Source organism: Phaenicophaeus curvirostris, chromosome 1, assembly GCF_032191515.1.
Source record: "Phaenicophaeus curvirostris isolate KB17595 chromosome 1, BPBGC_Pcur_1.0, whole genome shotgun sequence".
NCBI lineage: Eukaryota > Metazoa > Chordata > Aves > Cuculiformes > Cuculidae > Phaenicophaeus > Phaenicophaeus curvirostris.
The window spans coordinates 116,536,570-116,551,463 of NC_091392.1; the positions used below are offsets into that span (position 1 = coordinate 116,536,570).

A 14,894-nucleotide genomic window follows, 5' to 3' on the forward strand; every position below is an offset into this window, starting at 1 on the left:
ACCAGTCTTTCCCAGAGTAGAAAGGAGCCTTTGCTGCACAACGTCTTTACCTGACTCAGAGTCTGTAGAAATGGAAGCCCCAGTGCCCCAGCGTGGCAGGGATGCAGGCTGCCACCTCGCAGCAGGGTGGCTGCAAACACCGTGACACCAACATGAAGCCAGAACAGCTGTGTGGGTGGATAAGGTCTTTTCAGGCATGCTGCATAGCTCATCAGAAAACAGGACCTCTCACAATCATGCTGAACAGTCCTTCTTTCTCTTCACCATTTCCTCCAGCAAGATTCATCACACAACATCTAACATGAGCTTTCATATTTGCTGTTGCCTGTCGTGATCCAAGACAGTCATTCTTTGTACAGCAACTTATTATTGCTCATTAAAGGAATGGCACTCTGAGGGCATTTCCCCCCTTTCTATTTAAGCATAAAGCAGGAAAAGAAGGAAGACTTTTGTTGCAGTCAGCTGCATCTACACCCTCTATGCCAGGTTTCAAACAAGAGAATCATCTTTTTTGTTGCTGTTGTTGCGAAGTTCAAAGCCTCTGGAAACAGACTGCAGTAATGGAAAGGTTGGCAGAATTAGCTAAGAATATTGCTCATGTTTACTTTATTAAAACAAAACAAGCAACACCACACAACGATAACAGGCCACTTCATTCTATATATTTAGGCTGTGGCCCAAAATTGGACTGAAGGCGATGTATAAATAGAGGCTTTGTCAAGAAGCAGTGTGGTGTAGCCTTCAGCCACAGAGCAGCTCTGTCCCTATCACAATGGCTCTGGCCAGCCTTGCAACCAGCAGCTTCCCAACCGTGTCTGCAGCGCTGCAGTGTGGAGCAAACACCAGTTCTACAACTTGCAGCTTCCCCAAGGAAAGTATAGTATGTATATACCTATGGACTCCGTGTGTCAGCATACGTCCTGGTCATAAACAGGGCTGTCTGTGATAATATAATAATTACAGCCTGGCTGGCAATTCCGTAATGTTTCAGAGCAAGACTGCATGCAAGCCTTGCCAGGGAAGAGGCTGACTCCCAGCACCAGGCAGACCCATCACCTGGGTGTGCTCCAAGGCCCAACACTCAATAGAACAGAGGACCACCCACCACATACCAGAGGGCTCTGTCAGCATACAGCTGCGTTAAAAGTATCAAACATGCCTCAAGCTCCGCCAGGGGAGGTTTAGGCTGGACATTAGGAAAAAACTTTTCACGGAAAGGGTCATTGGGCACTGGAACAGGCTGCCCAGGGAGGTGGTTGAGTCACCTTCCCTGGAGGTGTTTAAGGGACGGGTGGACGAGGTGCTAAGGGGCATGGTTTAGTGTTTGATAGGAATGGTTGGACTCGATGATCCGGTGGGTCTCTTCCAACCTGGTGATTCTATGAGTCTATGCCCGGTTCACTGCTATTTTGCTCTCTCACCCTCAATTCTCCACTTCCTTGAAGACCACAACCTCTCTGATGCAAGGTCAAATACATATTTGAAATGACATGCAATAAATCAAGCCGTGGCTGCTAAACCAATGCTCTTGCCATACAGATCTCAAGTAAAGCAGCGTGTTGAACTGGTTGCAGGGAAAGAGTCTTGTACCAGCTGATGCCTCAGGCAAGTGCAGAGCTCTGCGGGATGGTGTAACATTGATAAATACGCAGCATATGGTCACAAACTACATTTAAAGACAGTCATACCAGTAGTGAGTTACAAACACACATTAGAAGTTTAAGTTTGGACAAGCTGCAGGGAGAGACTTCAATTTCATATGAAAAGATTAAGAATTTGAAGAGTAGGGGCAGAGGGAAGAAAACACCGCAAAATCCCCACCTTTGGACATTTGGTATTATGTGAGGAATATGTAAGAAAGACAATTATCATAGTGGAGAACTCCTGAGGTGTTTAGAGCAAGGTATGTATTTAAGGAAGGAGGGAAAGTAGCTAGCAGAGTGCCAGCCTAAGGTTATTATATACTGAAATCCAAATAAATATTCAGGCTGTACCTTAACTGAAGGAGTAAGAATAAATGAGAAATTTTTCGAGCAGCTGTTGCACAAGATTATGGAAACAGGTTTTGGGACAGCTCAGAGCAACCCAGTTTACATAAGCAAACCTGTTTTAATCCAATACATTTTTAAATGTGCTTATATTGGTTTAAGCTCCTGTGAAACCACATTAGATTGCTTACTGCAGTATTACAGCTCAATTAACATACTGAAATGCCTCAACCCAAGGTCAGGCAAGCACCAGAGACTGCACGAAGGAGGGTGCTGGATCGCAAAATCACAGGTAGAGGAGAGCAACAGAACAGCCCTACAGCAGCCAGCAGTTCCCTGGTCTTAAGGCAGCCGTGGAGCCAGCACTCGCTACCTTTTTCTGTCCAAGCTTAACCACAGCAGGTTAAGGTGCTCATGGGACACCGTGGGTGCTAACTTACTTTGCTGCTACAACAAGCAGAACCTACATTTAAACAATGCAGAAGTTAACTGAGGACTGCAGCAGAGATGCTCCCAGCGGTACAATATAACTTCAGGGAAATCCAGGACTGCGGCATTGTCCCTTGGTTCTGGTATGTGGCAAGACCAAAAGCAGGTTTTAGCCTTGAGACGCTGCTCTCAGGGTGGTTCAGCCACAGGCACGGTACTTTGAGCACAGAGCTGGCACCATGCCCCCCTGCTGAACTTTGACACTAGCCAAGGGCAGGCAGCAGACCCAAACCTCCTGGCCATCTCCCACACAAACACATCTGCCACCCTGCCCACTGCCCACCTTCTAGCAACGTTTTAGACACTGCACTGCAAGACACCTGTTTTTTGTGCTGTTGGTCACTAGTTTTTATTTGTAGCAGTTGCTGGCTTCACACATTATACAGCACACCACTTTTAGATCCAGCAGTCCCCTTTCTTTATCACTTCCCATCATGGTGGCTTCCAGTGGCGGAGAGTAACACTGGTGCCAACTTTACAGCTCTACCAGCTCCAGTCATTCTAGCCCCACTGCTGGGGCAGGGAACACTGGTAGGGGGAAAGGAAAAAAAAAAACAAAAGAAAAAGAAAAAAAAGGAAAAAGAGAAAGACAAGTGCACAAACAACTTCACACATTGGCAATCCCCAGCTGACACCAATCGGGGTGTGTCTGTAAACTGTGTACCAGGCAGATAAGCTGCTCTGCTATGATTCTTTTCAAAACTATGCATGCTTAACATCTGAATCAGACAAGCAAACCAAAATAACAAAATAAAACAAGACGAAAAGCATTAGGCTAATTGGACGCAGGTGCCTGAAGCTGAGCACCAGTTCAGATGTGACTAGGAGTTACAGTCACTAGGATGAAAATGCAGAAGCTATCATTGCTCATAAGCATAAATACATTTTTACCCTGTTCTAAGAGCCACATTCTGCCTTATTTTTATTTGATATTCACTAAGCATGGGGAAAACCACTTTCCAGTATGTGGGGTGAGAGTGGGAGAGGAAGGAAGAGACCATTCACTCCTCACTGAACACAGGATTTGTTACAGTCAATATTTTGCCCTCAGGATTTTGTCCCTGTTCCACTGATCCTTACCGAGCCCTGACTTATGAAGCAAACCTGTCATCAGCCACACAAACAGCAAGAGGCAGACAAGAACGTTTTCCTGTCCCAAAGGAGAAGTGTCCCTTTCCTTCTTCATTAATTCCCCTCCCCACATTTCTGGAGTAGGATGGGGAACTGTCCTAACGATGGCGGGGGTGGAGGGAGAGGGCTGCTGTACGAGTTCATTGCAGGTGTATCTATAAACTTGGCATCATCCTGGTTATTGTTGATTTGGTAGAAGCCCTACAGCCCACTCTGCTCATGACTTGCAAAAGAAGTGAATCAATACAAAAAATGCAGAGGTTTGTTAGAGAGGCAGCCTTTTACCAGCCTCCACAAACTCAGGTCAAGGGTACAGAGGTATTGACAAACAAAACTCCCACTGATGTCAGTAAGAAAAGTTATACTTTCCTGCCCAAAAGTACAATGAAAAAAAGCAAACCAAAATTCACCTTTTCTTGTGCTGACTTTACAACACTAACAACTTGTTTAACTGCTAGCTCAAGTGGTTCTTCTGGATCATCTTCCTCAAACGTAAGCCACTGTGAATCCTAAGAAAGAAGTAAAAAAGAAGCATTGTTAGAACCCATCGCTTGAAAACAAGTAATAAAAATGCTCTGCCATCGAAGCTCCTGGAAGAATCAGAGACAGAACAGCATATGTATGTCAAAACTTGTATGCGTTCATTGTGTGACACCTCATCACATAATACAGGGTAGAGGCTGAAAACCTATACTTAGGACATAACTATAGGCATAATCATAACTCATCTTCCTCTGCAGCAGAACATCAAGGTACACGGCATCGCAGACTGCAGCTCTTGAGCAGCAACAGACTTCAGTGAAATCACTCTACTTGAGTAAGTATTAATCAGTGCTGCAGTTTTAAAAGGCATTTTTGGCTTGGTCTAATAACCAAACTTTATAAAAAAACAGAAATGAGGTCATATAGCTGCACTAGGCTATGCCAAAACTAAGAAAACCTAAATATCATCCTGCAGAGGCGAGGAAAGAAGCCTTCCCTTCCTCAATCCTTCCTCATGAGCGAAGGCAGGCAGTGATGACAGCAATTCAGTCTTCACATAAACAGCAAGGAAAACACACCGTATGCCCATTTTGACAGTGAGGTCATACTTTCAGAGACATCAGCACCCACATTCCCCACTTGCTGCCCACACCAAGCAGTCAGCACCACTTCCTTCATCACCCAAGGATGTTTTGCATGCAGGAGTTTCATTAGCTGTGCGCTGCTGACATTGTTTTGGGAGGCTGAGAGTGGGAGCAATGCCATGCTGCAGCGCCAGGCAGTGAACTCATGGCAAGAGACGACTCCAGCTGCTCGTCTGGTGAAGGAAGGCGTGTGTTTCCCCGAAGTGGCTTTGGTTTCTGGTCAGGGATGTGAAGCTGCCACTTGTTTCTAGATACTTTCAGTTCCTAGCACCTGTGCCCAAGCTGTCTGGGCCCTCCACTTCCACAAGCACAAGGCAAACCTTTGTGACTTAGCGCAACCCATGCTTTCCTCAACTGCACCGCGCAATCCGAGAGGGCAGACGAAGTATTTTCTTTCTGCTGCCCCAGCTTACGGTGATGGCTGAAAAGTGTTAAACTGCTTTCCTTATCTTTCACACACATGCTGCCCAGCTCTTCCTTCTCTCCCAGCCTGCCCCCTGACATCTAAGAAGAAAGCATGCTGGGACGAACCTCCTGGACATAGGGAGAGGCAGGCAGATAAATTCGGACACTTGGGTACACACCACTTCCCAGACAGTTTAGCCTCAGCATTTTCTACAGACACGGCAAGGGCTCAGTCCTCAGGACAAAGGGAATTAGGTTGCCATGGCCTCACCTAACCTCCTCACCTCTTAGACCTGGACGCACCACTACAAACCACTGAGCGGGACGTCATGCCGTGCCCTTTGCAAGATGGGTTGGATGGGATGGGAAGGGGTGCCATGTTTTGTACGTGTCTTAACTGGCCTGGGCTAAAAGCAAAGTGACCAAAACCCAAGAAGCCCACCATCTCTTGGCCGTCTGGAGAGAGCAAGCCTTCAGTTTTACACTGACACGTGCACAGGTTCAGTACAGACTAAGACAACATGAAGGAAGCCGAGTTCTGGGATTATTTGCCAAAGGACCGGCTGCAGGCCCCATACCGCTCATCTGGCCAGGAAGTTTCCATTGTTTCCTCCTCCCTGTGCACAAACAATGTTATCGGCGGTGCAAGCCCCTGCCAGGGGCCACAGGGGGTCACGGCTTTCCTTCCTGTCCTTCCTTGATCCCAAGTGTGCACCCACTCTGTGCTTCTGGCTGGTTCCTTCCTGTAAGTTCCTGCCAAGCAGCCACCGAACACACACTTATGTATATACATATATACACACACAAACATATACACACACACATCATAGAATGGTTTGGGTTGGAAGGGACCTTAAAGATTACCTATTTCCAACCCCACTGCCATGGGCAGGGACACCTCAATATATGTATGTATGCACACATATATACACGCACACACATACACATGCACACACATATAGGCACACATATACGCACATACACTTGCATATATGTGCATATATACACACATATATGCGTACATACACATGAACACCCATGCACATACACATATATGTGCACATATACACACAGGCACGCATACATGCACACACAATGTGTGCTCAGATATATGCGCACATATACACTATGCATACACACACATATGTACACACATACACACACATATATATGCATACACATATATGCACACAAACACCTATACACATACACATGCACACATATGTGCACACATTCATGTATATGCACACATGCATACATATGCACACATACACAACATAAGAAGGATATGGAGCTGTTGGAACGGGTCCAGAGGAGGGGTACAAAGATGATCAGAGGGCTGGAGCACCTCCCATACAAGGACAGGCTGAGAGAGTTGGTGTTGTTCAGCCTGGAGAAGAGAAGGCTTCAAGGAGATCTTATAGCGACCTTCCAGTCCCTGAAGGTGCTACAGGAAAGCTGGAGAGGGACTATTCACAACAGCTTGTAGTGGCAGGATGAGGGGCAGTGGGTATAAACTGGAGAGGGGCAGATTTAGTCTAGGCGTAAGGAAGAATTTCTTCACCATGAGAGTGATGAGGCACTCGCCCAGGTTGCCCAGGGAAGCTGTGGCTGCTCCATCCCTGGAGGTGTTCAAGGCCAGGTTGGATGGGGCAGATATACACATACAAACACCTATGCACGCATGCACAAACACCTGGGCACACACACACATATACCTATATATGTATGGACACAAACAGATACACGCATATATATGCACATATACACACACACATACATATATATGCATATGCACACATATACATGCATATATACAGACACATGCACACACAGATGCACACATATATGCACATATACACACACATGTACACGGGCAGCTATACAGGCACACACATACACACAAACACCTATCATACATGTATATGAGCACACATATAGGTGCACAAACACACACACATATATATGCACAAATACTCACACGCATACATATATATGCATAGGCAGACATATACATGGATATATACAAACACATGCACACACAGGCACACATATACACACAAACATACAGAGGCAGATATACAGACATGCACATATGCACAAACAAGTGTAATACATGTATATGAGCATGCATGTATGCACACAAACCATGCGCACACACATGTATGTGCATGCACACATATACATGCATATATACACACATATACATGCATATATACACACATATACATGCATATATACAGACACATGCACACACAGATACACACACAGATGCACACATATATGCGCATATACACACACATAGGCAGATATAGAGACATATATGCAAAGACACCTATTATACATGTATATGAGCACATATACAGATGCACAAACACATGCACGCACACACACATATAGATGCATGTGCAGACATATACATGCCTATATACAGACATGCACACTCCGATGCATACATATACGCACATACACATACACACACACATAGGCAGATATAGTCACGCACATACGCACAAACACTAATCATACACATATACGAGCACCCATATATAGGCGCACACACACATAAACACATTCTTTCCAGAGAAGAGCAACAAAGCTGGTGAAGGGGCTGGAGAACAGGCCTTATGAGGAACGGCTGAGAGAGCTGGGGTTGTTCAGCCTGGAGAAGTGGAGGCTGAGGGGAGACCTACAACTACCTGAAAGGAGGTTGTGGAGAGGAGGGAGCTGGCCCCTTCTCCCAAGTGACAGGGGACAGGACAAGAGGGAATGGCCTCAAGCTCCGCCAGGGGAGGCTCAGGCTGGACATTAGGACAAAAATCTTCACAGAAAGGGTCACTGGGCACTGGAACAGGCTGCCCAGGGAGGTGGTTGATTCACCTTCCCTGGAGGTGTTTAAGTGATGGGTGGACGAGGTGCTAAGGGGCATGGTTTAGTGATTGATAGGAATGGTTGGACTCGATGATCCAGTGGGTCTCTTCCAACCTGATTATTCTATGATTCTATAAACACTCACATCTATATACACATACACACACACACAGAGGCAGATACAGCCACACTCACATACGCACCAGCACCTATCACACACGTATACGAGCACGCCTATACGCGCACAAACACACGCATATACGCGCACACACACATCCGCAGACACACATACATGGATATACACACAGACACACGCACCTCCCCGCGCAGACGGCCCCCCCCCGCAGCCCCCCCGGCCCCCGCCGGCACTCACCGCGCTGGCGGCCGCCTCCTCCCGCAGCGCCTCCCGCCACGCGCGCCGCCAGCGCCGCCGCCAGCCGCCGCGCGCCAGCGCCCAGCCCAGCGCCGAGCCGCCCTCGGCCAGCAGCGCGTCCCGCGGCGCGGGCGGCGGCGGCGTTGGCGGCGGCGGCGGCGGCGCGCGGAGCCGCCTCAGGGCCAGCCGCGCGTGCCGCGCCAGGTGCGCCGCCACGGTGGCCAGCGCCGCCGCGAACAGCGCCACCAGCGCGTACCAGCCCGGCCCGCCCGCCGGCCACGCCATGCCTGACCATAATGGGAGCCCGGCCGCCGGCTCCCCGCGGCAGCGCGCACCGCGCAGACACCGCCCGCCCCGGCACCGCCCGCCCGCCCACGGCGCAGGCACCGCCCGCCCGGCCGGGGCCCAGGGGGAAGGGGCGGAGCGGCTCCAGGTGCCGGGAGGCTCTGTTCTCGGAGTCACGGGGTGGCCGGGCTGGGAGGGACCTTAAAGCCCATCCGGTTCCAGCCCCCCTGCTCTGGGCAGGGACATCCCACCAGCCCAGGCGGCCAGGGGGCCCGTCCAGTCTTGCCTCGAACACCTCCAGGGGTGGGGCAGCCACAGCTTCCCTGGGCAACCTCTGCCTCACCGCTCTCACGGTGAAGAAATTCTTCCTTATGTCTAGTCTAGCCCCTCTTCAGTTTATAGCCACTGCCCCTCATCCTGTCTGTACAAGCCTTTATAAAAAGTCCCTCCCCAGCTCTCCTGCAGCCCCTTCAGGTACTAGAAAGCCACTATAATATCTCGGAGCCTTCTCTTCTCCAGAAGAAGAAGCCTTCTCTTCTCCAGTTGGGCTGAACAAGCCCAACTCTCTCAGCCTGTCCTCATATGGAAGGTGCTCCAGCCTTCTGATCATCTTTGTAGCACCTCCTCTGGGCCCGTTCCAACAATTCCATACCAAGTGACGGGACAGGACAAGAGGGAATGGCCTCAAGCTCCGCCAGGGGAGGTTTAGGCTGAACATTAGGAAAAATTTGTCATGGAAAGGGTCATTGGGCGCTGGAACAGGCTGCCCAGGGAGGTGGTTGAGTCACCTTCCCTGGAGGCATTTAAAAGACAGGTGGATGAGACGCTGAGGGGCATGGTTTAGTATTTGATAGGAATGGTTGGACTCAATGATCCTGGGGGTCTTTTCCAACCTGGTGATTCTATGATTCTTATGCTGAGCATTCCAAAAGTGGACACAAGACTCTAGGTGGGCTCAACTCTCTCAACCTGTTTAATGCCTAATCTAAATCTTCCCCACCCTCTGATATGAAGCCATGCTTGTTGGTTTTCATACAACAAAAGGTTTTCCCTTACATCAGTGCTATTTAGTTATGTTGTCTGCATGCTAAGCAGCCGCAGCAAATAAATAGTCGTGTGCATGGCCCCTCACGTCTTTGCACACAATGGATAAAGTGTGAATGCCTGCCAGCGAGCAGAGCTGGAGTCTATTGCAAACCAGACCTGGCTTTTTCCCCAAAAAAGGGGAAGGTCATCTAACCTTTGCTCTCGAGAGGCTGAGGCACACTCACCTGCTCCATGCCAGAACTACAAAGCCCAGCACATAAAATTGCCATGCTGCTGCTTTGTAGCAAGCGAGCTTCTCATGAAGGCACCCCTTCACGAAAGGGGGTAACACGTGTGTGTCTGCAGTCAGCCTTCCTGTTTGCCTCTTCACAATGCAGTGGGAAAAGCTAAGGTGATTACAAGGCATCTTGTTTTCCCCTCTGCTGTCCATCACAGCGTAAATGCAAGCTTCCCTTTTCTTCCTGGTCCCTCAGCATCTCCTCTGCAATGAAAACAATCTGAGAGCTGAATTACCTTTCCTTACGAGAACAGGCTGAGAAAGCTGGGGTTGTTCAGCCTGGAGAAGAGAAGGCTGCAGGGATATGTTTTAGTGGCCTTCCAGTACTTAAAGGGGGCCTCTGGATAGTTGGGGACAGACTTGTTAGCAAGGACTGTTGTGACAGGTCAAGGAATAACGGTTTTAAACTCAGGGACGGCAGATTTAGACTGGAAGACAAGGAAGAAATTTTTAACAATGAGGATGCTGAAACAGTGGCACAGGTTGCCCAGGGTGGTAGTGGAAGCTTCATCCCTGGAAACACACAAGGTCAGGTTGGATGGGGCTTTGAGCAACCTGATCAAGTTAAAGATGTCCCTGCTCCTGCTCCGGGGTTGGACTAGATGACCTATGAAGGTCCCTTCCATTCAGAAGCATTTGATGACTCTATGGTGTCAAACTCACTGGAAGGAGGAAAAAACTAATTCTCTGTTTCGTTGTGACCTGCAGCCTGGAGCATAAAATCAGAACTAAGTACTTTCTGCAAACCGTGCCGCATTATTGTTGTTATCAGTAGGAGGTTTGTGATAAATAGGAGGAAATTGCCTTTTGATAGTAAATAAAAGTTTCATGATTCTTTATTTCTGTTACATTCATTTTTACTAAGTTCCTGTTTGGTTTCCAGAGTGCTGCCTTATCAGCTCATCGCTATTTATGTCCTCATTTTTCTCCTGCTTTTCTTTGCCTGCTGTTTCTTTTGTAGTAACTTTCTTTACCCATGGCAGCTCCCAGCCAATGAACTTCACTTGATGCACTAAAAACAACCAGTGAATAAGTCATTGAGGTTGGTAGTGAAATGTCAGTGGCCTAATCAAGGCTAGAAGCAGAGGTGAAAAGGGAAGTGAGTATATTACGCAATGACTGGATGGTTGAGGGACCTCTGGAGGTCATCTAGTCGAACCCCCTTACTCAAGCAGGGCCACCATGTCCAGATAGATGACTTTGAGTATCTCCGAGGACTGCACAACTTCTCCGGGCAACCTGTTTCTGTGCCTGTTTACCCTCACAGTGAAGTTCAGAGGGAACCTCCTGTGTTTCAGTTCGTGCCCATTGCCTCTTGTTCTGTCACCTGTGTATCACTGAATGATTCCATCTTCATCACACTCTCCCTTCAGATATGTATATACACTAATACGATGCCCGCTGAGCCTTCTCTAGCCTTCCCCTCCCCGATTTATCTCAGCCTTTCCTCACATGAGAGATACTGCAGACCCTTAATCATTTTAGTAGCTTTTTGCAGGGCTCTCTCCAATGCAGACACAGCACTCCAGGTGTGGCCTTACCATGGCTGAGTGGAGGGGAGGGATCTCTTCCAGCAGCCTGCTGGCAACACTCCTCCTAATGCAGTCCAGGATGCCATTAGCCTTCTTTGCTCTAAGGGCACGTTGTTGGCTCATGTTCAGTTTGCTCTCTACCAGAAATCCCAAGTCATTTCTGCCAAGCTACTTCCCAGCTGGTCAGCCCCCAGCATGTACTGGTGCCTGGAGCTGTTCCTCCTCAGGTGCAGGACTTTGCACATCCCTTTGCTGAACTTCTTGAGGTTCTTGTCACCCCGTTTCTCCAGCCTGTCACGGTCCCTCTCAATGGCAGCAAAACTTTCTGTTTTATCAACCACTCGTTCCACTTTTGTGTCTTCTGCAGAACTGCAGAGGGAATGCTCTGCCCCACCATCCAGATCATTAATGAAACTGTTGAACAGGACTGGACCAAGTCTTGACCCTTGCTCTACACCACTAATTACTTGTCCTCCAACTAGACTTTGTGCCACTAATAACCACGCTGGGTGCAGCCATTCAGCCAGTTTTCCATCCCACACTCTGCTCATCCAGACCATACTTCATCAGCTTCTCTATGAGTATCTTATGGGAGACAGCGTCAAAAGTGTAGGTAGACAATGTCCACTGCTCTCCTGTCATCTAACAAGCCAGTAGTTTCATCGTGAGAGTTTCTTAGGTTGGTCAAGCATGACATTCCCTTGGTGAATCCATGCTGAATGCTCCTGATGACTTTCTTGTTCGTCATGTGTTTGGAAATGCTGTCCAAAATTAACTGTTCCAAAACCTTCCCTGGAACTGAGGTGAAGCTGACTGGTCCGTAGGTTCCAGAGTCCTCTATCCTGACTTTCCTGAAGTTACGAGTGGCATCTGCTCTCCTCCAGTCCTCAGACACTTATCCCAAACCACCATGATGATTTGAAGATGATCAACAGTGGCCTTGCAATGACATCTGTTAGCTTCCTCAGCACTTGTGGGTGCATGCTATCAGGGCCCATGCACTTTAGGTATGTCCAGATTGCGTAAGCATTCCCTGACCTGATACTCTTCCACCAAGAGTACATCTTGCTTTGGACTTTCACCTTCATCTGTGGGGCCTGGAATTCCTGAAGAGCTGCTGAGATCTCTAGAGATCCACAACCAGAACGATATTGCTATGTTAGCACAGCACTGTATGCAGGTTAATTTATTAGCTAGGCACACTCATTTGAAGATCTACATCAGCCTCGTTGCTCAGCATTGCACAGCGCTATCTGAGCTTGTCTGTAGATAGCTAGATTTCTAATACAGCACTTCACCGTGGCAGACAAACCTGCCCTCATCTTGCCTCGTGTTCCAGTTCCCCACTTAAGCCATGTAGACAATTTTCTTTAACTAGCAGGAATTTTGTGAGTCTAATTAGAGAACATGAGGTGACAAGAAAGTGTAAAAGATTGCGCTGAGATATTAGGAACAGTTTTCCTTTACAGAACTTTATGAGCCATCTCGTTACTGGAAACATTTTACATTTTTACTTCTGAAGGATAGAAAAATATGTGGCAGCTAATATTTAATTATTTTCCTTTTTCATGCACCTGTGAATTTGGAATAGCTCCCTCTAAACATTCAGGATCTTACCCCTCAAAGCATAGCTCTGGGGATGTGATTAGTAAAGTAATTAGTTTTCCATAATGCCTCGTACTTTGAAGCTGGGAACTGATTCCGACTTGGTCCTAGTCTCTGCTATGTGCTGGTATTTCTATTGAGTAACTTCTGTATTTCCCAAATTCCAATTTTTCTTTTAATTAGTAAGTATACATCTCTGTCAGCAATGGTTGTGAAGCAAGTTTAGAAGATGTAAAGTGAGATTGATAGTGTTGATTTTATAAAGTTTCTGGAATGAGAGAGTTATAAATGCATCATGTGTCCTGTTTAGGTACTATGAAGCATAAATTTTGTTAACCATTTCACTCTCTGTGTTGCAAAGGGAAGAAGAAAACCACAGACCTGTAGCTTACTCTGACCTATTCTATGCTAGAATGCTTTGCACGTGAACAACAAAGAAATACCTCACCCGCTAACCAGAGCTGCTGGGTTCATCATACACCTGAGTTTCCAGAGATGCTCTTTTTCACCCCTCTCCCAGACAGAACGTGGGGAGAATTTTAGCACTTGTAAGTATTTATTTGAAATTTCCAGGTTTGTTGGAGGCAGAGGGAATGGTACATGGACTTGGTGCAGGCAAATGTGGGAATGGTGTGTGCTGGGGCTCTATCCTGCCTTAGTGTGGGACACAGCAGGGCACACACTGAGATCTAGCACCCAGAAAGTGCTAGATCTAGAACTGCCCCAAGACCCACAGTTTAGATATAAGCAAAGGGAGCAGGATGAAATCATATACATTTAATCAATATAATTTTTAAAGCTGTAAGTAGAACAACAACAAAAAAGCAGTGGGTTCAATCACTGCAATTAAATGTCCATTTACACAATTACAATACACAGGGATAAAATCAATCCAAATCTTTCCCACTAATTCTCTGCCTCTGAGCACTAGCGTATTTTTCACACACATGGAAGAAAAAGTTCATAAAAGGCCGTACATGTAGTCTAACATGAAGTCTGAAAAAAGTGCTTTGTCAGGACAGTACAAAAGAGTAAGAGGTGCTTATTTTGGCCAAACTGCACTTCAGCCAGCAAAGCTTTTTCCAGCATCCCAGGGCTCTGTGATGCGGCATTTACTGTGAGATGGCTATAACCATGTCTTCATTATGATATTTTGATAGCATAAGAGTCAGCCTGAGATGGTACCACTAGCACATTCTTCGCCATTGACAGCTCTGCTTGCAGAAGCTCTGCTTGCAGTCTTCACACCTGAAATGTGACCCCTCAGCATGTTACTTCCCGTGGAAGAGGGGACCATTTTCCCTCCAACAGGTAGCATTTTAGCCTCTCTCCCACCCTTTTACCTGCTGTGCTAGAGGCAGGTAACAGACATGGCCTTCTACCTGCTGACCCTGGCAAGTCTGCTCAGGGGTTGTGGAGCAAGGAGAAGCACAATGCTAAAGCAGGAAAGTAAGCTCCTCCATTTGCTTCTGCCCTTATGTGTACTCTCCAGTCTGTTTTCTGTGGCCCCTTTCTAGGTGAGATTCAGTACGTGTGACCCATCTTGTCTCACATGATTTGACATACCAGAAACGCTGTTCCCTGCTTGGCGACAGCTGTCTGAGAAAGAGTGATAGGCGTGCAAAGGAGCTGTAACAAGGGCTAGGTGGGCTGCTTAGATAAGCTTTGTCGGAAGACTGTCAGTGGCCTGACACCAAGGAGGTGCCACTAAGCAAGCTTTCATAACTAGGAGCTAATGTGGGGGTAAGGAGGCTAGCACCAGGC

At 47.5% G+C, this 14,894-nt stretch overlaps 1 protein-coding gene across 3 annotated transcripts in view; it reads right to left on the bottom strand.

Moving 5' to 3' along the window:
- Positions 1-8,690, bottom strand: part of C2CD2 (C2 calcium dependent domain containing 2) — a 45,625-nt gene extending 36,935 nt beyond the window's left edge. For all 3 annotated transcript variants that reach the window (XM_069872293.1, XM_069872283.1, XM_069872302.1), the window contains exons 1-2: positions 8,385-8,690; positions 4,019-4,117 (exon numbers count right to left, since the gene is read on the bottom strand). In XM_069872293.1, coding sequence (XP_069728394.1) covers positions 4,019-4,117; positions 8,385-8,669 — 384 coding nt within the window. In that variant the 5' untranslated portion in view covers positions 8,670-8,690. The remainder of the gene's footprint in view (positions 1-4,018; positions 4,118-8,384) is intronic.
- Positions 8,691-14,894: the final 6,204 nt, after the last annotated feature.